At 37.9% G+C, this 22,175-nt stretch overlaps 2 protein-coding genes across 2 annotated transcripts in view; one reads left to right on the top strand and one right to left on the bottom strand.

Annotated features, from left to right (window-relative positions):
* Positions 1–14,928, bottom strand: part of Crz (Corazonin) — a 42,510-nt gene extending 27,582 nt beyond the window's left edge. The window contains exon 1 of the mRNA XM_083140794.1: positions 14,868–14,928. The gene's annotated coding sequence lies outside the window, so the exon portion shown is untranslated. The remainder of the gene's footprint in view (positions 1–14,867) is intronic.
* Positions 14,929–15,130: 202 nt separating this feature from the next.
* Positions 15,131–22,175, top strand: part of LOC146002827 (lateral signaling target protein 2 homolog) — a 185,422-nt gene continuing 178,377 nt past the window's right edge. The window contains exon 1 of the mRNA XM_083140792.1: positions 15,131–15,336. Coding sequence (XP_082996918.1) covers positions 15,301–15,336 — 36 coding nt within the window. The 5' untranslated portion in view covers positions 15,131–15,300. The remainder of the gene's footprint in view (positions 15,337–22,175) is intronic.

Here is a 22,175-nt window from a genome sequence, read left to right as displayed (position 1 = left end):
ACATGCGGACTTTTTTATTTACCTAGGGATATTATGCTTATTTAAAACTTGACAATAGACAATGCACCTGTTATTTTAACATTCTTATCAACACTCGAGAATGCAAACTTATGCTTTCGTGGTAAAATTAATTTCATATTTCAAATATACTCCCATTACTTCATGCGATATTGAGCTCAGTGCAAGTCAATATAAATCTGTCTTTAAGGAGAACGTACACGTTTCAGCACTTGAAAAAAAGCCTGGTAACAAAAAATAAAGAACATATTGTATTTGAATTTTGTGTCACAATTAATTTTCGTTACCGGCCATACCCGGAAAACCTATCCTATGCATTTCCCAACTCCCGAGATCACTATTAAATGGGGTTAACAACCTGCCTCAGGAGGAGAAGCCAAAGATGGAGATCGGGTCCCGAGGGCGCGACAGTGCCGGATGGGGAGGGAGAATCGTCTACATGGCCGCCCAGAAGCCGTGGGGCCCAGGCCGTCGGGGCCTGTCCAGAGGCGAGACGCCTCAGGCCAGCCAACAGGACCAGCGCCCAGTCGGTTGTTCCAGCGTCCAGGCGATCCGGAGATAAGTACGTATCTGCCCCTTTATGGTGCTAATCATTTCGCCCCTGACTTCTTCCTTTTATTAATCTATTGGAGTGCTTGCCAAATAAAACTCAGTCAAACTATTCAATAAATTTGTGTTACGTTAATTACCTGCTCTACCTCTGACTCGTCGCCCGTTGGTCAACGGGTCCTACCCCCTAATACAGGGTAAGTCAAAATGATGGACCCGATTACAGAAATTTATTCTGTGGAATCTAATAAACATATGTTATTGTGAGACATGCGCTTCGAAAGGTTAACTTTCAAAGTTTAGTTTCCACGCAGTGTTTCCACTTTCTACCGCTAGGAGCCAGCAGCGAGCAGGAAAATGGCGTTGACTGGAGAACAGAGATCTTTCTGTGTGCTTGATTATCATGTGAACAAGTCTGTGATTAGTGTGCAACGGCATTTCCGTACCAAATATCGGAGAGAACCACCTACGGGGAAGGCCATTCGTAAGTGGTATGAACATTTCAGAGATGCGGGCTGCCCGTTCGTCGACTGGGGAAGAGACAGTGGAACGAGTGCGCAAATGTTTCGTGCGGAGTCCACAGAAGTCCACCTACCGGGCAGCGAGAGAACTTCAACTTCCACAGAAAACTGTCTGGCGGGTTCTGCGGAAACGTTTACAAATGAGACTTTACAGCTTGCAACTAGTTCAAACCTTAAAAAACACTGATTATGCTTTGCGCGCGTCCTTCTGTGCTGATTCCTCGCATTAATGGAAACGGATGGGTTCTCTGAGAGGTTAATTTACAGTGATGAAGCAACTTTTCACCTTTCAGAGAAAGTGAATAGATACAACGTAACGATTTGGGGAACTGCTAACCCCCATGAATTTGTGGAACACGAACGCGATTCTCCTAAAGTGAATGCCTTTTGTGCCATTTCTCATGAAATGATTTATGGGGCCTTTTTCTTCCATGAACGTACTGTGACAGGACTTGTTTTCCTTGATATGCTGCAACTATGGCTCCTTCCACAGCTTGCAGAGGATAGCGCAGATTTCATTCTCCAATTGGATGGTGCCCCTGCGCATCACCATGACAGGGGCATTGGAACAACGTTGGATAGGCCGTGCATCTCCGGAGGATCGACTTCTCCTTCATTGGCCACCTTGTTCCCCCGACTTCACTCAAGTGATTTCTTCATGTGGGGTTTTGTCAAGGATCATGTTTACGTACCACCATTTCCAACAACATTGGATGACCTGCGTGCCCGCATCACAGCAGCCATTGCTGATATTGACCGCAACATGCTTGCTACACAAGGTTTGGCAGGAGATAGACTATCGGCTTGATGTGTACCATGTTATGCGAGGTGCTCACTAATAGAACACTTGTGATTTGTTTGAAAAAAAAAAAAAAACTTTGACAGTTTACCTTTCTTAGCACATGTCTCACAATAACATTTGTTTATTATATTTCACAGAATAAATGTCTGAAATCGGGTCCATCATTTTAACTTACCCTGTACAGAGGGTGAAATCCGGTACGACTAAGGCTTTAACGCCCCCAATGGTGTCTCCAGGGACCAGCCCTGGGACAGAACCTTAGCTCGTAACGATATCATGTAAGGCTAATACATTTTATTTGTGAGCCGCTTCCTTAATGAAAATTGCCATTTTTCACATCGTAAGTACATATTTAATTCCACATTTTTATTAAAATAACTAAAAATATATTTACATATATATAACAAAATCCGTTTCCTGATTATAACACTTACCCCCTTTTGAATTGATTATTAAGATTATTATAAGGCCTATTCACTAGAAAAATTAAGTTTTAGGCATCTCAAACAGGAATAAAATCTATGACATTAAGCTCTAAAAATAAAATAAGATTCGGAAGAAAACTCACTTTTTGAATGAAGTTTTAGACAATGCAATAGAAATTGTATTAGAGATTAAATGAAGAATCATTCTTACACCGATATTCACGTCTCCAAACGGTACGTTTAGTATTTTTACTAAATAACAGTATAAAGGTATTTATGATATTAATAAAATATTTATTAATATCATAAAAGTCGACTGTACAAAGTCGACATAAATTGCGTAACGATTTTTTTTGTAGGTATGGTGCAGTAAACGTAATTGACTTCAACTAGAACATCATAAGTAAGTACGATATATCATAGTTTACAAGTGGGTTGGAAATAATGTTACCCGGTTGAGATGTGTCATTCATAACCAGATATTTGATGTTTCAAAACAGGAAGGGGAGGAGGGTGAGATACCACCTATCGCCGCTTGAAATCGCACCCTGCATTAAAATGAGTACATGCATCTTAGTTCGCTACTTTCAAATGATAAAATTCTGATTTTCCTTTCCATCACATTCCAAATCAACCCAAAACGATGTCTAGGAGCTTTATATATATGTTTCGGAATTATCTGTTCTAAAAATAGCCATAAATTCTAAACATATAAAGAAATAAAATGTATTTATTTAAAATACAGGAAATCCGGATTTATACTACACACACACATTATATATATATATATATATATATATATATACAGGGTGGTCTCAAAGTGGGCGTACCCCCTTTATTTTCGACACTACTATGGTAGTCGGATTACTTGTTATGAACACACACCTGCGTCATTGATTAACCACGTCTGGGACTTCTTGGAGGCGCTTCAGAACGTATTGAGGGGAACATCACCGCCCGGAAAAAGTCTTATTCACACTTGCATCGCGAAGTGTTCCAAAATATGCCGCAGAGTTCGGCCGTGCTAGGAAAAAGACGGTCTCCATACCGATGTTCCTCCGGACACTTAAGCCATCAGGTATGTGCTCATCTCAGGTATTCAACCATAACCATCGTAGTGTCGGAAATAAAGGGGGGGGGGGGGTACGCCCACTTTGTGACGTATTTGAATTTGTAATGACCGCCATGTTAGGCAGATTTCAGTTGTATATTAGCATTTATCTTATTCGTATACTTTCAAGTTAAGAACTTGGATTAAATTATTTATACTTAATTGTTTTTATAATTCATGTATATATTTACGTTTTATCTTATGTTATAATATTATTCGCGTATTTTTGCAACATTTATTCAGAATTTATAGGCTAATAATTATCCCAAATAATATATGCAACGTTTTCATTGTTTTTCAAGCACAAGTTAAATACATTTCTTCTTAATATCGATTTTTGTTCAACACTGTACAAGATTGAAGTTATAAACTAAATCTTTATGTATCCTAATCATTTTTATGTGCAAGGGCAAATATGATTTATTTGATACAATCAGTTTAGTTATTTCTATATAGTTTAATATTGTAATATTATAACAAAGTATTTCTCCCTCGTTTTCAATAAAATGTCGTTTTCCTATTGGCTGTTTATGTTAGGAGTGGGGGAACCACGCTTCGTGTTCTTAGCGATGTAAAAACTTCCACGTTGGCATTTTTAGCTTACTATCGTTAATTAACATTGATGTGTTATATAAATTATCAGTTTTTCTTGTGTTATTTTATGTTATGAGTTTGTATTGTAAGTTAGAACAATCTGTTATGCTGCGCCTCGCGCTTGAGGTAGAAGTTGAGGTCTTGCTATTGACTGTGAAGGCGGTGCGCGGACTCTCGTGTTAAATAAATTGCTTATCACTGCCTGCGAGCGTGCATGACCCAACAAATTTCAACTTTTAACTTGTGCGAATCAGTATGTACGCGCGCGATTCGTGATTGAAGATTTTGGACATTTTAATTATAAAGTATTTGGAATTTTATTTACTGTCACGTGTCGCAATTCGGTGGTTTCCTTCCTGGAGGAAGGGTGGATCGTCTTAATCCCGAACCCTGGGTGAGAACTGGTGCTCCCAACTGACCAGCCGGAGCAAGGAGCGGATATCCATACCCTGGAGTTACGAGTGGTGGCACGTTGCAAATTAAACTTGAGCCTAATTTTGAGGGGGCAGAATTAAACTTGGGCCTCATTTCGAGAGGGCAGAATTAAACTAGGGCCTAATTTTGATGGGGCAGAATCAGACTTGGGGCCTAATTTTGAGGGGTTAGTATCAAACCTGGGGCTTAAGTTTTGGGGAAAAGATTCGAAAAGTTTTCCATCCAATAAAAACAGCATCCAGGATTATTTGCTAAATAACTGTGACATTTCCGAAATCACAAATATTACTCTGTATTACCTTGCTCCTGAGACCACATAACTTGTAAATTTTAATAAACCTGAAAATTAAGGAGGGCATTTGCCCCTCCGAGTTACGCCTATGGTGTCAATTGGTGCAAATATGTCGACTCCAGGAACCAGGCCCGTACCTAGGATTTTTTTTAGGGAGGGAGGCCCCATAGGCGGATTTTATAAATTTTCTGTGGGGAGGCACAGCATGTGCGTTAATGTTGTAAACATATTATACACTGTGTGTATGTCAGGCGCGGATTCACAGGGAGGGCGATAGGAGCGAGCGCCCCTCCCAACTGCCATGTTTTTGGATATATTATTATTTCTAATAATATTCAAGACTAATTGGTTCTGTATTTCTATCAACACGTTTAACAGGCTCGAAAAGTCCACTGTATGCTCACGATAGGCTAATCGGAACTGGACCTACAGTTTAATTTTGGACCAGAATGAGTCTACAAGGTGCCTTAAAAGGGGATAGGACCTGAGACCACTGCAGATAATGCGTCTTTATTTCTTTGTTTATTATTTTTACTCCTCATATCTGACCTTCAGTTTACCGTGACAATGGGAGGAATTATGATAACAACAGAGGCGTAGCAAAGGGTGGGCGAAGGGGCCTCGCGCCCCATGGGCTTATTATATTTTTTTAAGTGTAATAAATAGAGGAACCGGTTATAAATTCTAGAGAAACATTACACTTTGATTGAATACGTCAACTATTTAGTATTTTATATAAACCGAGTGGTGGCCATCTGATTTTAGAATATTCAGGAAGCCAAAAAACAACAATGAAACGTTCTCTTACAAAGGTTGATAAGCATAAACACAATTTTAGACTTCTCATAACTTAGAGGTTCGAGAACATCGAGAAGCATTATACCCAGCAGAAACAACAAAAACTTCAGAAAACTTTACGTATTTGGTGAAAATTTCTTTCGAAATATGACCAATTGCCAGAAGAACATTTAAGACGTATGCACAATAAAATGAGATTCACAATAATTATCCACGTTCTGGAATTCAAAATGAACTGATACGGGTAATGAGCAAAGAAGTCAAAAATGGCTATATTAAAAAAGGCAAAATTAGCTAAGTCCAGAGATTTACTAACTTCACGTTCAGTTTCAATATATTTACTTTCTTTAAGTTCGAAACGTCTTTTACATTCTAGATTACTTTGTAAGTGAAAGTCATCTAACACACAACAGCACAACAATGTTTTTAACATGCAACACTTATTATTCATTGTTGAAGCTCATTACAGTAGCTATGGAACTACATTCAAAAACTGACGGCCCGAAGCGTTCTCCTTTTACTTAAGGTAAAAGTTTTTAATACCGGATTTCCATTCAGAAGTGGAGAGAGGTGCTGACAGCTGCAGGATAGTACGTAAGTTTTTGAATTTTATTATTTTCAATCGCTTCTCTGTAATTCTGGCTAATAGCGACGATGCGAATTTAGTGATGATGTGACTTTAAATTAAAGAAAGGCACTTACAAGGATACCCATGCCCAGATCGAGATTAGAACCCGGGAACTTCGGTATCAAGATCGAAAGTAGGCCACTTAACACACTCGGTCACAGAACCGGCGTGTTTATGTTATTAATGCTACATTGACTTGGCTTTTCTGCCACTTTTGACTACTCGAAAAGATGACGATGACTGGACAGTGACAAAGAGCACCCATTCCCAGGCCGGCATTCGAACCCAGGACCCTTATTAATGCTATATACGTTAAAAGGTGTTTGTCTTTAAAATAGATGAAACCTGTCGCCGGCAGGTCCTAGAGTGCCAAAGCCTGCCAACCAGATTTAAGTTAGATGGCGTCTAGTCAACTCATAGAATCGCATCACCGCTGCTGTATACAGCTTGATAGATTAGATTGCAGAATGAATGCTAGTTTTTATCTTTATCTGCTATTTTATCTACTAGTTATATCCTGTGTGTTATATTATGTTAGCACAAAATATAACACACAGGATTTTCCTGAAGTAACTTGGATTCTTGCTGTAACACGATTATGCCTTGTTTCCATATTAAACACACAAGAGTTGCTAACCAAGGCAGTTTTTTTATGTATTTATTATTTTTTATTAAAAACACTTTTCACGTTACGTTTCCACCCTATATCTCATGGATTCTTGTTATTCGGATGTCAGGAAGAACTGTAGGATTTCTCCCGATAAGGTTTTTTCCCTACCGTTTGGTAGGAGACGTCGTGGAAGTTCCAACTAGGACAATGGGCCTGCCTATGCGTTGGTGGCCCTATACTAGTTGTGATAGTACATGACGTTTTCCGAGCTGTTCGAGTTCGTCAGCTCTGGAATATTGCTGGGTCGGGAAGGTCCTACGTTTGCTCAGCATCCACTGTTGTTATGCTGGGGTGAACTTGACCAGCTTGCCACAGTACAATTACAGTAATAACAGTAATCCCTGAGATTTTCCATGTCACTTCAGGAAATGTAGGTGTGTAATGAAGTAAGTCTTGATAGCTAGTGTGTATGTGTAGGTATGCAAATAGTTGGTATGTAATGTAAGATCACTAACGGTTTTTCCTTTTGGGTCTGCGAAGTAATTCCTTAAGCTTGTAGGTTAGCTTGAGTGATAGGTATTCCCAGTGTCTTGTGCATTTTTTATTACCTTAGATTTAAACATCTCAGTATTGCAGACTCAAAAGGAAGAATGGTGTATTACAAGAGATCGCTGTGGACATGAAAGCGAGATCTTGTTATACACAGTTGCAATCGACATATGTATATATCGAGTATATTTGCAAGCGATATATCAAGTCGATTGCAGTTGGTTCTCCGGCGCAAGGCTGTAAGGTACAAATGGCCTTGCGTCCCTCTTCCAACTGAAAAAAAGAGGCCCTCACAGATGGTAGAGACGTTGACGGCGTTGTGAGGCTTTGAACTGACATCTACCTGTACCAACCAAGCCGCATCTTTTCAGAAGACAAAGATTGCACAGGAACCATCGACAGAATTATGGAAGCTATTGCACTGACAGGAAAGCATATCAGATGTCCTAAATTCACGGTCTCAAAATCAACAACACTAGGATGTTCACAGAGATGAATTCTAGGTCCAGAATTGTGGAATCTAAACTTTGAACCATCTCTAGAAAAATTAGGAAATATTTCGGAGATCAAAAGCACAAATGGACTATGCAGATGACGTAATAATTGTAATATAAGGTAATTCAAGAACAGAGTTGAAAGGAAGTCCAGTATTGCTATAAGCTTTTTCGAGGACTTGTGTGGTACGGCGAAATTGATGATTTCCACCCAGGAGACCCCCTTTATATTATCCTAAGGGGTAAGCTGAATGCTAATAAACACCCACAGACAAAACTCAGAGAAAAATTTAGAAACGTAAAGAAAGCTGAATACCTAGGTGTGAAATTACGAGAAATGCAAAGATGACATGGATTACGTAACTTCAAAAACTGAGTCAGCAATAAATAAATTGGTAGCAATAGGTTCTAATAGTCTACATTCAGACTCTCTATGTCGCTTATAAACCCATGCATATTCATAATCTACAATGCGATTGTTTCTTTCGACAGGCCAATCTAAGTAGACTAACTAAAATTTACAGCGCGTTCGTTTTGGCTCGGGGCCGATATAGCGCGTGACATGAAATTTACGCACATATCTTTAGCATGTAGACAATTATATTTATATTGCATAACGATTACTAACCTGTCCTATAAGGGTTGTTCAAAGTTGTTCACGCGCTATCTCGGCCCAGAGCCGAAACGAACGCACTGTACAACGTATGGAACAAAAATTACATCACAAATGAAGGCGATCATTAGAATGACAGGTGCATTTCGAACAACATTAGCTACTGATAATTATGGGAATATGGCCTATCGACAAAATAATAAAACACAGAGCCGCCATATGCTGGTGCAAGGAAGGCCAAGAAGAGAGAATTTACAAACTAATTGACATATATACCATTGCCGAATTAACTCCCAGATCATCCAGGAGTGGCAGAAAGAATGGACTAACAGCCTCCAAGGCAGGAGGCTGTACCACTTCTTCTCACGTATAAGAGAGAGACTGATGGATGAAGACAGATTGCTGTCAATCACCTCTCCAACGACGAACACACTTCACTTACGGTAAATTATTGTCGACCGTAAGAACACTGAACTCTTAGAACAGAATAAAGAATATGCTGGACTGATTTTCAAGACAAAATTTTACTAATTTTGTTTCCTGAGTCTTTTGCAATGATTGATTTACAGTTTCCAAATTCCTCAGCACACAAAATAACTTTATGTTTAAGTACTGCATCATATGACTGATGCTTCAGCCTCTTCATTTTTTATCTCCGTTTCATGTGCATCTTGCAAAAGTTGGTTCACTGACCACCACGTTACTGCAAAGAGCAAAAGAACAAACCACAGAGTTCACCAATAAAAATAAACTGAATCTTTGTTGTGAAATGTTGCTTGTTCTAACACAATAAGTTTAAAGGAAACAACATTTCGTTAAGGGTAATTTTTTTAACCAATACTTGTAGTTCGGTAAAACATCGAGGAGAAAACTTGATTATTGAAATTTGCAAATATTTCATTCCATATTACACTACTGCCATGGTATATTTATGCACAGGATTGGAAAAAACTATAACTAATTCAGGCGCCATCTCCTTTTTCTCAGGAGCTAACATTTCTTTTTCTTCTTTTTATTTAATGTGGCCTAAGAAAACCATGAGTCCAACTGAGATAAAGCTACACATTTTGAAATATGATCTTAAAACATTTAATTTATTAATTGGGTTGGTTTAAAAGAAATTAATTCTTGCGCGACAGTGGTCTCCCTCAAGAAGACTCAACTGGCAACACCATAATAAACTATACAATAATTCTAACATATGGCCGACTCTACCATATCGCCACAGATTTTAAATTTCGGCTAGCAACAGTGAAAAAATATATAATGGCATGTATATTATTATGATGTAATTTTACATGTGATACAGAAAAAACACACACAAACATTGAAAAATATATAGGCTACAGTGCTCGTAATTTAAAAGAAAAAATGCAATGGAAATTTCCATAAGCGAACTAGAAATATTTAAAAAATATATATATTGAAGCACTGAATTTGAAAATTCAGGCAGCAGGTGACAATTTCCAGCCGCCCTGTATTTGGCTAATTGCGAAGAGAGGTGATGTGATGAAATTGACGAATGGACATTTACAAACACCAATGTCCAGGCCGGGATTCGAACCAGGTACCCCTGGCTTCGTAGTATGATGTGCTAAGCACTCCGCCAAGGGAGCCGGCGCCCTGTATTTTTGTACCCCTGTTTAAACATACATACTCTGATCAATATGCAGTCGAATCCACGGTTCACCTAAATTTTCAAGATCAAAGACCCGAGAAAAATTTCCGCCTGGGATTCGAAGAAAAACGGTATTTACCTTTGCTGATGCATGCCTGAAGATTTTGTATTTATTCACTTTGAGAAGTAAATTTTAAAGAACGGATTGAGACTTTGTGCATTCTGATCTTGCCAAGGACTCCGCAATATGTCGCTAAACCAATGGATGACAATGTACAATAATAACCCTCTATTCCGCCCTGGTCCCCTTTAAAAAGCTAATCCGTAAAGCATAGCTGTCCCCTGCTAAAAGAACCATATAGCTATTGTTTATATAATATATGTTCGGTGAGGTACCCGACTCTGAAATTCGCCAATCCCAACAGTAATTTCTGGATCCGCCACTGGTGTGTGTGTGTGGGGGGGGGGGGAGGGCAGAGAAATTAGCTCATTTCGATGCTATGAATCCTTGAAGCGGATAGACTACAGGAATCCTATGGATTGTAAATATCTCTCACAAACCTTACGATATTCTTGCAAACAATTCAAATAGCCTACAAAAGCAACGTGTGTGTGTGTGTGTGTGTGTGTGGTGATACATGAAGGTTCACACCCATTTTGTAAAATCAAAGTTCCTGACTTTTCCAGGCATTTTACATAACTTTCCAGGATACTTTACAATCGTTTCACATGCTAATAGATAAGAGTATAGGCGTGCGCACGGGGGGCAAGTGGTGGGGAGTAATTGACCCCCTTAATCCGCAGATTTTTTCCACGCATGGACAAGCAAGGTATTTTTCCATAATAGTGTTGCCCCCTAAAACACACTACTTGAATTTGAAATTATCGCATTAATGTAAATTACTATGACTGACATCAAATTATACGTGTGAAATATATAATTATAGGCATTCGATTTCTAAGGGGGAGGTGCGGCCATCCTTGCCCCCCCCTTTTCAGAGGTCCATGTCAAATTTCACCTAGAAATTTAGAGCAGAGGAATCTCATCGCCATTATTAAACGATATTATACTCTTAAAGAAAATTAAGTATTTTCAAGCCGATTAAAATTCGAAGCAAATACATGGGAATGGGATGCAGTGGCGCAACCACAGGGGTCAACGGGGCACTGCCCCTCCCCAACCTTGTTCGGAAAACAATTCTAGGGGGGCAATGGGGGCAAACATTGAGGTAAAAGAAAGCAATACTAGCATAATCTAAGAGTAGCAGGTCAAAAGGATACTCAAGATTAAATTAGTTTTCACGTCTTTCTTGCATTATTTCTTCCAGACGGCCAAGAGCACCTGCAGGAGGCCACAGAGGAGCACTTGCCCCTCGCTAACAAATTTTATATAAATAAGAATACATTTCGAAAAATTCTCACAGCCTTGTCAAGTTCAGAGCCAGCCATAGCTAGGAGGCTGGTGGAGTTGACCCTGGGCGCCGAACGATCTAAATGAAAAATAGATAATAGAGAATGCCATCCCGCCCCATAACATTTCTGGTGCCATTTTTAATCAATATTGTTTTCAGTTTGCAAAAATTTGGATCTAGCTCGCTGGCTCGCAATTTTTTTTGTTTTTTCTAATGCATTGTAAATTACCGGAGAAAGAAGTTATAATTAATAAGTACTTCAGACTCTTGCTGCTAAAAAGTTTGGAGGAAAAGGAGCGTGGCACATTTCAGAGACAATTTATTTATGCATTATGGGCTCTATGTTGCTGCATTAAACACATACATACATACATACATACATACATACATACATACATACATACATACATACATACATACATACATACACCCATCAATGCAATGAAACTAGAATAGTAAGATAAAATGAGGTTCTTCTTTCGAGACTGAACTTTCATCAACGCTTTTGCCCCACCCCCACCCCCTTTCCCCAATCACAGGGTCTGCGCACACCTATGAATAAGAGTTATAGTTTGACTTTGCAAGTTAATAAAATTAATCAAGTTTGTTGAACATTTTTGAAAATAAATTAAAAATGAAATAAAAAAACCTTTTTGTAAGCAATATTACTCAAAATGGAAGATTGTTGGAAAGATAAAACGAAATGTATTTTACGTTAAGAATTCTGGCAAGCAAAAATCATTTCATTCCCCTTAGTTTTCCATGTTTTGAATGTTTTTTTTAAAAAAAATCCTTTGTTTCCAATGACATTCTCACTTCAATTCTTGTTTTCCTGAATCCTCCAGTTGTCCATGATTTTCAGGTCAGAGCAAACCCTATAAATGCATATTTGAAGGGAAAGGCTAAGATAAGTGACTTCATCCTGGCAGTGTCCCTGTATTTTTGCTTTTAGAGTCTTATTCGACAGTAAAAATAAATGTCAGTGTCGTGCCCAAGGAGGGGGTTGGTGGGGGTTATAACCCCCTTTTGGCCCAGTATTCCTAAAAAAAAAGAACGTCAAAGATAGGAAAATATGACAAAATAAGGGCTGACTACCAAGAAAAAGTACACGTAACCCATCCCTTTCGAAAATCCTGGGCACGCCACTGCAAGAAGCTATTAAATGTGGTTGCATACATGTGGGATTGAAAATGCAATTTTCAACGGCTTGTAACATAAAACTTTTTCGCCTTGATATCCTATGTGAAAGTTGTGGGAAATACACCCCTGTGTATTTATGTTCAAGACAATTACAAGTAGAGAAGAAAAGTTTCAGTAAAATAAATTCCGATTGACAGAATCTCTTAAATAATATTGTACTTAATTTCTTGCCAAAAAAAAAAGTCTAGCAGCGATTCTGCTGTGAAGTGGATTCTCCTACTTACATTATACCAGATAAGCAACCACTAATATAAAAAAACTAGTCCTCCTCCGTGGCCGTGCGGTCTAAGGCGCTGTGCTTTGGGCTCCGACTGCGGGACGGCATGGGTTCGAGTCCGCCTAGTTCAGTCTCCGGGTTCTCAGCCTTTGTATTGAACCGGTGGCAACCCATCGTGAGGAAATTGGGGAGCTACGAGTGAGTAGCGTAACACGGTCATCTTCTAGAACGGCTGAGGGTTCGACGTGCTGACTGGTTGAAGATCTCCACACCTCTAGGTAGGATCGTGGGCAGTCGGGAGATCGGCCTAGGCCCTTCAAGGGCTGTCGAGCCACGGGTTTATTATAATATAAAAACTAAAACTAGATGGTGGAACAGCACTCTAAGGGCCAGGTTCTATTGACCGACATTTTAATTGAGAGTTGCGTGATCAGCGCAACGATAATCTCATCGTCGCTGTTTTCTAACTTTCGGATAGAACCGGCTACTTCTTAGAATACGGGACCGCTCGCGCGGTCAAGCTTTTGATGAATGCTACTCCTTAAATAGCCACGATATTGTGTTCGGTAGGGAGTCTGTCTGCCACGCGAGAGACCCGGGAGTTCCAAAGTGGGAATTTTTCCGGCCTTGTTAATGTTCTTGCATAAGGCTGCTCTGAGGTTCACCCAGCATTAAATAAATGATTACTTTTGGGTAACTTTTTGGTCCTAAGCATTGTTGCAGTGACTGCCATTTAACCCGTGTCCATTTCATTATTGTAAAGCACAGACAGTTTGTGTGAGAAACAATATATGTACATTAGACAGTTCGGAAGAAGAGCTACTTCCATTTTGCATTTGAGATACGCGGGGTTGCAGTCGAACCATCTTAATGAGCCTTAGGGCTCACCCAATAATTTGCCTGTTATTATATTTCATTTTAGAAATGAAGTGCCTGCCTGCACTTAGAAAACAAAAGGGTTCATCATTACACAGTTAATGAAATCTCACAAACTTAAATTATTATTTCATAATAATTTGTTATATCTCCAAACTGATACTTGTGAGTGCCCTATATTATTTACACTATCCGTTGTCACATCGTTGTAAGGAAAGTAAGGGTGGGCTTATAACCAGGACGAGGATCAAAAATTCTCAAAATAAGCGGACAAAAAACGCAGAAAAATACAAAATGCGCACTAAACGTGATGAACATGGACACATTTTACATCATTTTCAGGAAGTAGGCACTCAAGAAGCAGTTATCTTCGATATAAGCAATTATGACTAACATAGGTAAAACGGACACTATAAAATTCGTGTCTTCTTCTCAGAAATGGCCTGAAAGGATTTTTAAATGTCAAAGCCTACATTTTCGGGTCAAGTAACAAAAAAAGGCATTTAGGACAAATCCTGATAACATATATTATTGCACAAAATCATAAAAGAAATCTCGTGTTCAGTGCACCCAATGTTTCTCAAAAGTTGCCGCTACTGCGTGATTAGTTACTCTGTCTGTAAGATGTAAATTGGCCAGTTGAGTATATGAGAAACTGTTAGAGACGTTGGATTGGAAGCAGAGTTAATTCGAAATATTTTTTTAAAACACGGAAGCATGTACGTTGTTTGGTTGGAGAAAATATAAAAATGTCACCACAAAGTTTGTGAGATTTATAAGTGCTAAACGGATAGAAAATTCAGAAAAACAGCAAGAAGGCAACGTGAAAGCCCATGATTGTAACCATGTCTTAGAATACATCTGTGAGGAAGTTCGAACACGGGATCCCTTGATTACAAGGCGCCAAATATATAAACGAACCAACAAACGCCAGTCACAAATATAGCCGCTTCTAATTTGCTAAGAACGCGTCAAATTATATGGATAACGTAGTGATTATTACAATACAAAAAGCACGATAAACAACTTAAAATAATTTGATTATACTCAATCATGGAACAAGTTCTGTATTGAAGTATGACAGACAGTAATAGCAAAATATTACCTGGCTGGATATGAGAGTGGATGTAATATCTGGAGGCCTGCTCTTCTGCCCTGTCGTTCCTTTTCCAGGTTGGAAATTGAGGACTGACAGGGTTTTATACCCAATTTCGGGCCGCATTTTCGCACATATCTTTCAGATTTTTTCTTTCCCCCTTTGATCTTGCGCTTGCGCTCTTCTGCTTAAGCAAGACTGGATCGCTCACGCTTTTCGATACTCTCTTGTTCCGTTTCGCTATGCCACATGGGAAATCAGACGCTGCTGCTTTCGTTCACTACAAACCAAGTCTGTTTCAGGTTTTCCACGTCAGACTGTGTCAGTAATTTACATTCGTGGAGTGAGTGCTTCGAGATCGGATAATGGGAATTTTAATAGTGACGTTTAACTTTTTTGTGATGTTTAATTGATACACTTGGTGCCTCAGCTTTGGGAAAATATGGAGTCAATACGCAAATGGCTCTACAAACCAAAGGTACAGTGTAAACAAAATTAGTACGTAGTCTGGGTCTTAGACCTTGGATTTTTCACATCGTTCAGGCAAACAGGTTACTTAAAGTAATCAGCATTTGACTCTTATGTAGATTTGAACATGTCTGTATATGTGTGTATGGTACCTTTATAGTTTTGTTTTGCGTATATTTCACGATATCGTAAATGAACACAATATGACAATGTAGTACCTTGTCGTAAGAAAGTACTTAAGAAAAACTACTTAGTTCAGCCGTTATGTTCTGGGTCACGTATAACAGGACTGTGATCAAGTTTATGGTTGCGTATTCCGATAGTACTTTCACAGACATATTCTTCAACTGACCTTTTTTCTGCATTTGCCTGGAGCTATACGGTAGCCTACATTGATTTTTTTCTTTAATGCTTTCATCAACCTTTATTATAAAATTTTAATGTTGATTGACCTCCGAAATACATTTTCATTTTCAGTCATTTCTTTACGTGACATGAACAATTCCTTATTTCTTATTCTAATAGAATATCAGAAAATTAATTTTCTAAGACTACAAGCAGTCTTCAACAGCAGGTGATGGACATAATTAATGTCATAGGCCTAACTGTTTTGGAATAGAGGTCGGAAACAAGAAACAACAGTTCATGTAGTGGAATATAAGCAACCGTAGTATGTATATTCCGTTTCGACCCCTGCCGCGACGGCCATAATATTATACAAATGTAATATTGGTTACACTACAGCTTGTCATTATAACAAATTATAAATTGGGTAGTTGTTCCGATTGTTTTATGATTTTTTCAAATTCTCCTAGAAGAAAGACTAATTATCGTAGAATTTTTGAAATCAGTGGCACACCACATTTAAACCTTCCTTAAAGTAATGAACACTGTTTGGATTCGAAAAAAAAAGAGCGAATTGACAATATAGAGAAAGTCTCCAATTGTGTTAATTTTCAGTATACTAACTAATTTTGGCCTCGTAATTACGAATCTGTTGTAAAAAACCGGGGGTCACGCCTGGAAACAATGTTTCGGAACGCGCCATTTTTCCTGAAATCAATGGTGAAGCACTGTTGCCAAACTTAACCTGTAATTGAAGCCTGCATTCCTCTCCTGCCTGACCTCAATCACTTTCCACGACCAATGCTCTGAACAGTGTGGCAACGCTGTAGACAGCGCAACGATTTTTGAACGTCATTTGTTCTTACATGAAAGATGGTGCCTGTGTTTTCTTATGGAGAATTATCATGGTAAATAACATGGTACTTGTTTACTATCCTTTGGACACATTTATTTATTTTTACAGAAGAAACTACTTACCGTAATAAGTTCCTGTAGCATTGTCTAACATCGGGAAGGTGTTTTGTGTGATGTGGGAATGTTTCATAGCTGAAATTCATGTTGTTCGTTGAAAATTAATTCTCCGACGGAGAATAGCTAGTCCCACAAACCATTGGCACGTGGATAGGGTAGTTCTGTTAGGTTAGGAAACATGGTTAAAATTTGGTGTCGTGTTAGTATCAGGATCTAGAAATTGGAAATAATTGCGAACCATTGGCGCTAGCCCCACAAACCATTGGCACGTGGTTAGGTTAGGAAACATATTTCAAATTTCATCAAAACAACGTTGATACACCTTCAGCAATGTTCCGCGAAGCAGATACGTAAGTACGAATGTCAAAAATTGTCGAAACGAAAAAATTAGAGGTGTCCGAAGGATAGTAAATTTTTACCAATAACATTATTTTACAACTTTAACACGCGACCCCCAAATCGTAACTCCAGATACGTCACCAGGAGTGCATAAGAAGTGAGTGTAAGAAGTAGGAAATGAATTACAGACTTTCTCTATATATGTATTGTAGACTAGTGGAAATGAATGTAGGAGTAAATCGGAACTTAGTAGAATGCATTTAGAAACTTTATTTTAATGCTAAGAAAACTAAATCTGACCTGCCTAACCTAACCACGAAAGCATATATTGAACAAAATCTAAAGTAATCGCTAAAACTCCGCAGTATGTGTTAACAGACATAAATCGAAATCTAACAATGTAAAAATTGCATTCATAGCATGATGAAATCGCAACAAAACAAACTTGGGCCATAAAGTGATTTTGTACAAGTCTCAGAAATCCTGTCAGTGTATGGTTAGAGATGCAGACACACACACAAACACAATTAGAATCCAAGTTGATCGATTGACTGGAGCAAAAAAAAAAAATACAAGAGACATTCTATAAGTGGCATGCTCAAGTCAGTAATCAAAGACCTTGGTACCAAACACGAATCTACCTCAGGCAGTGGTTGTTTTTATATTAAAAATAAGACCAGAATGGACAAAAACACCCAGTAAGATGTCAATAGTATTTCGAAGAAAGTGGACGATAGTAATCGTAGTGTTGGAACATATATAATTGCTTGTGATAATACTGAACTCTGCAACTTTGTCTAGAAATTGCAAAATTACACAGCGTGAGCCAACCAAATGACAACGACGATGAATTCAAAGGATAGCATGTACCTCATTACATGTACCACAGTACAAATTTAGTTCTCATCCCTGCCCCTTGCATTGATTTTACAATTTTTAGGCATCTTTCACTGTTTAGTAGTTAGTGGGGTATTGAGCAGACTATTTTCATATTTATGGAAAGTGTACCTATTCACAATATTACAAATATGAATCAATATTTAAGAAAAAAACACATTAGAATCTTTATATAGAATGGCAGTTTCATTTTCTGTTTTCACCATACTCTTGTTTTTATTGATCAAGCCGACTGTATACAGTGGTATAAGCCATATATGCCCTCTGGTTAACCTTATTCATTAGAGTATATTTTCTGCTACAATGTGTATACCTTCTGTTTTTGTTTAGTTTATTGTATGTAATTTTGACCATTGCTCCAGTGGGTTAAATACTTATGAATTTACGTGAACGGGATCATAATGTTGAAAAGGCCCACTGGTCTAAGCCTCAGAAACATGTTAAGATGTGGCCGCAAGACCGCAATGCTGCAAATGACGATAATTCAAGAGTATGTGCAAAATGTACTTGTGGCAGAAATGTGGTGATGTACAAAATGAGCCACTTTGGAATGTTTGTGTAGACAGTTGGTAACAGCTACAGACAATGAATTTATTGCTCATACATGGTCTTCAAAATACTTTTTTACCCCAAGTGTTTAATTTTTAGCGTTATTAGCAGTTATTAGTTATAATACTCCATCGCCATGGCACCTGAATTTTCAAATCCATTTGTAAATTATTTTTTTTTAATAATTATTACATATTTTTGAAAAACTATAGTACAGTGCATGTGTTTTCTGTGTCACATGCACTAATTAAACAAGAATGAACATACTGTTATAAATTTTTGCACTATTGCTACCCAATTTTGGAACCTGCAGAGATATTGTTAGTCGGCCATAGTATTAGCTATATAGTTATCTATGAAGTTACCTGTAGAGCCTTCTTTAGGAAGGCCATTCCTGCACAGGAATTAATTACTTGCATTAAATTAGGGGTTGTAAGCTGAAATTCCAAAATGTGTAGCTTTATCTTAGTTTGATTCATAGCTTTTTAGCCCACATTTGAAAGAAAGAAAAAAATTGCTGGCACCTAAATTATTTTCAATTTTGTTTCCCACTGAAAACAAAACATTCCTCTTGTATGCCGATTGTGGGAATGTGATCATCACTATTGTACCATCAATGGAATTTTTTTTAGGACTTAAATGATTTCATCCATACATTTAATGGAAGAATGGTTTTTACTTAACGTTTCACGAAACTTAAAAATTTTGGGCCTATAGTGCTGATCAAGACAAAATATAACCCATTATAAATTATTCAGGAACCAATACCTTACTACTATAATGTTAACATCGAGTTAAAGTTACTCTCATGTGATTTATTATTGTCATTCCACATCAGTAAAGTGTTAGCTGTTTGCCTAAAATTATAATAATCTGGTCTTTTGTATAACAATACCTAATAACTATCGAACTACCATACTTTTTTTGTTGTTACCACTCTACTCTTCATTTTGATTACTTGTTTTTGTGGGGTGTAAGGGTTAACTCTCTGCCTTGTCAACCTCTCTTCATTTTTGCAGGGGGGGGAGCTGACACGTGGATCTACATCCAGTGTAACTCTCCATCTTGCATCCTTCATGTATGTTTGTGATTGACCCTTCAAGCATCTTGTTTTATTTTTATTCATCCCCCATCACAATTAGTTAAAAGTTGCAGAAACGTAACATAGAATAAACTAAAATCAGATTGCTTGTGTTGTGAATCTTATTTATTGAGATGCAATTTAAGATCACGCATGCCCAGATCAGGATTCAAACCCAGGAAACATTGGTGGCAAGATCGAAAGTTGGCCACCATTCTCGCGTGAACCTCATTTAATATTCACTATATATGTATCTGCATGGCTTGAAAAATCCAGGTCGCCACAGGGATTAAAAATTTCAGCCTGGCGACTGTGTTCTTTTGCTGTAATATTGCAGTTTACGTGTACAAAATTATTTTGAAGACTCTTAAGTTCAAATTGCAGTACAGCTTAAGTTAGCAAATTATATTTTTATCAACGTTGTAAACATTCCATAGAATCAGTAACAATTTCTTACACTTTGTCCCCCAACTCCCCATTTCCCACTTTCTCACATGATTTTGTGATGTTTTGAATATGGTGATGCTCAGCTTCGTATAGATTCATTGCTTTGCTCTATTTTACTTCATTTTTTGTGCCACTTTTGGCTAATTTGCGAAGATGGTGATGAGTGATCATATGATAAAATTGATGAATGAACACTCGCAAACATGCATGCCCAGGCTCGGATTCGAACCCGGGACCCCTGGCATCGTAGCGCGATGTGCTACCCACTCCGCTATGGGGGCCAGCTCATCTTCTTATTGTATGCACAATTGCTAATAGGAGGTTTCCTGGCACCTGATTTTCAGAGCTGGCACCTTGCTCTGAAGAAGATTTTTCTAGGACTGTGTATCTGTGTAAATTTAATCAACTCTCTTATTTATACCTTTCCATTGCAACTACAGATTAATGGCCTTCTCTTTTCATGAGGACTGATGTTTATTCATTTTATATTTATTGCTAATTTTTAATATCTCCAGGGTGATGGCTTGATCTTGACCAGTGTTACCTTTTTCACTTACCTTTCCTTTAATTTACAATATTGTGTATGATGTACAATGTTGATGTATTGGTATTGCTTGGAATTTATTTACCAACACCAACTGATACTTTTCCGGCATTTTGGTCTGGGTCAACAAAAGTGCCACATGACAATTTCAGAGTTGAAAAGATGGATTTTGTAATTAATTTTAATATTCTGATGCAATTCTTGACTATTTTAAGCAAAATTTTTGGTAAATTGATGCATGTAATGAAGTAGAATACTTACACACTAATATTAATCACTATTTTGAACAACATTTAATTATTACAATTTTCATGTATTGATGGCAACAAGTAAAATTATCACCATCAGTATGGGCACGGGTAGACAAAACTAAAAGTAATTCATAAGCCAGCATTTTTTTTTCAATTGCAGGCTAAGAAAGCCATGAATCCAACTCTGATAACAGCTATGAAATGTGATCTAAGGAAATGTGTAACTTATACAAGATTGAATAAAGGGTCATTCATTCTTGCACAAAAGTGGCCTTCCTAAGGAATGCTCTACTCATAGTGTGAAAGACTATGCAATACATTCTAATTTAGTTTAGTTTATTTTAGCATCCAATAAGTTTACTATATGAATAATATAGTACTTGTTACAACCAAGATTACATAATAGTTACTTCTAACATTAGTAGCAGTAGCAAACGCAGTAGTATAAGAAGCTTCAAAAATTGTGAAAGTTACAAATTAATAGAGTTTCAGTGTTGCAAATTATGAAAGTTTCGTACTAATGGTCTCGAGACCATTTTTAAACAATGATGCAAAATGAGATGAAATAAAGTGCCTCGTTTATAAATTGCCATATATTGAAAAAAAAAAAAAAAAGTAGATGCAAATATCCAGGAGGGTCGACCGACCGGTTCTACTCCCCCTGCCAACGCCCATGTATATGTCTGACTCTACCATATCTCTGCAGATTTTAAAATTCAGCAAGCAACAGTGCAAAAATTTATAATGGAATGTTTATTATTCTGATTTAATTATACATGTGATACAGGAAACATACAAGTAGTAAAAGACACTTACTGTACTCATTATTAAAAAAAAGTATTGGAAATTTCTGTAAGCTTATTGGATTATTAAAAAGAAATAGAACTCATTTTAAAAATTCAGGTGCCAAGTGAACATTTTCATGCACCATGGTGACCGGGCACTCTCTATTTTTCTACCTCCATGAGTATGGATATGGATCCAAAATGATCGGTTCAGCTCTATTTGGGGGGGGGGGGGTGGATGGAGGGTGCATGGGGTCCAATAGTTGGTAAGGTGAAGTTTCCCGTGTACATTCAACTTTGCCATGACAGCACATGGGAGATGTGGAGGCGGGGCCCCATACATGAACCCTTCCATGTAACACACCCTCAAAATTGCATTCTTGCAAGTCAATTAAGGTCTGATGTCTGGATGCGGAACCAGTATAATTGGGGTGACCATAATATTTGAACCCAGAAATGGCACATCCCAAGTAGGCCAGTTTAACCCCCTCCCCTTTCCTGAGAAGTTTTTAGGTCTAATTATAATACATTTACTCAGTGTTTCTGATCCCTTTTGATCATCAACCTTTGATGTTAGTTCTATGTTCAAGGTGGGGAATGCCAGAAGTATTTATCAGAAAAACAAATTTTCTTGAACAA

This window comes from Lepisma saccharinum, chromosome 19 (assembly GCF_977018435.1).
Source record: "Lepisma saccharinum chromosome 19, izLepSacc3.1, whole genome shotgun sequence".
NCBI lineage: Eukaryota > Metazoa > Arthropoda > Insecta > Zygentoma > Lepismatidae > Lepisma > Lepisma saccharinum.
This window is presented reverse-complemented; position numbering and strand designations above follow the sequence as displayed.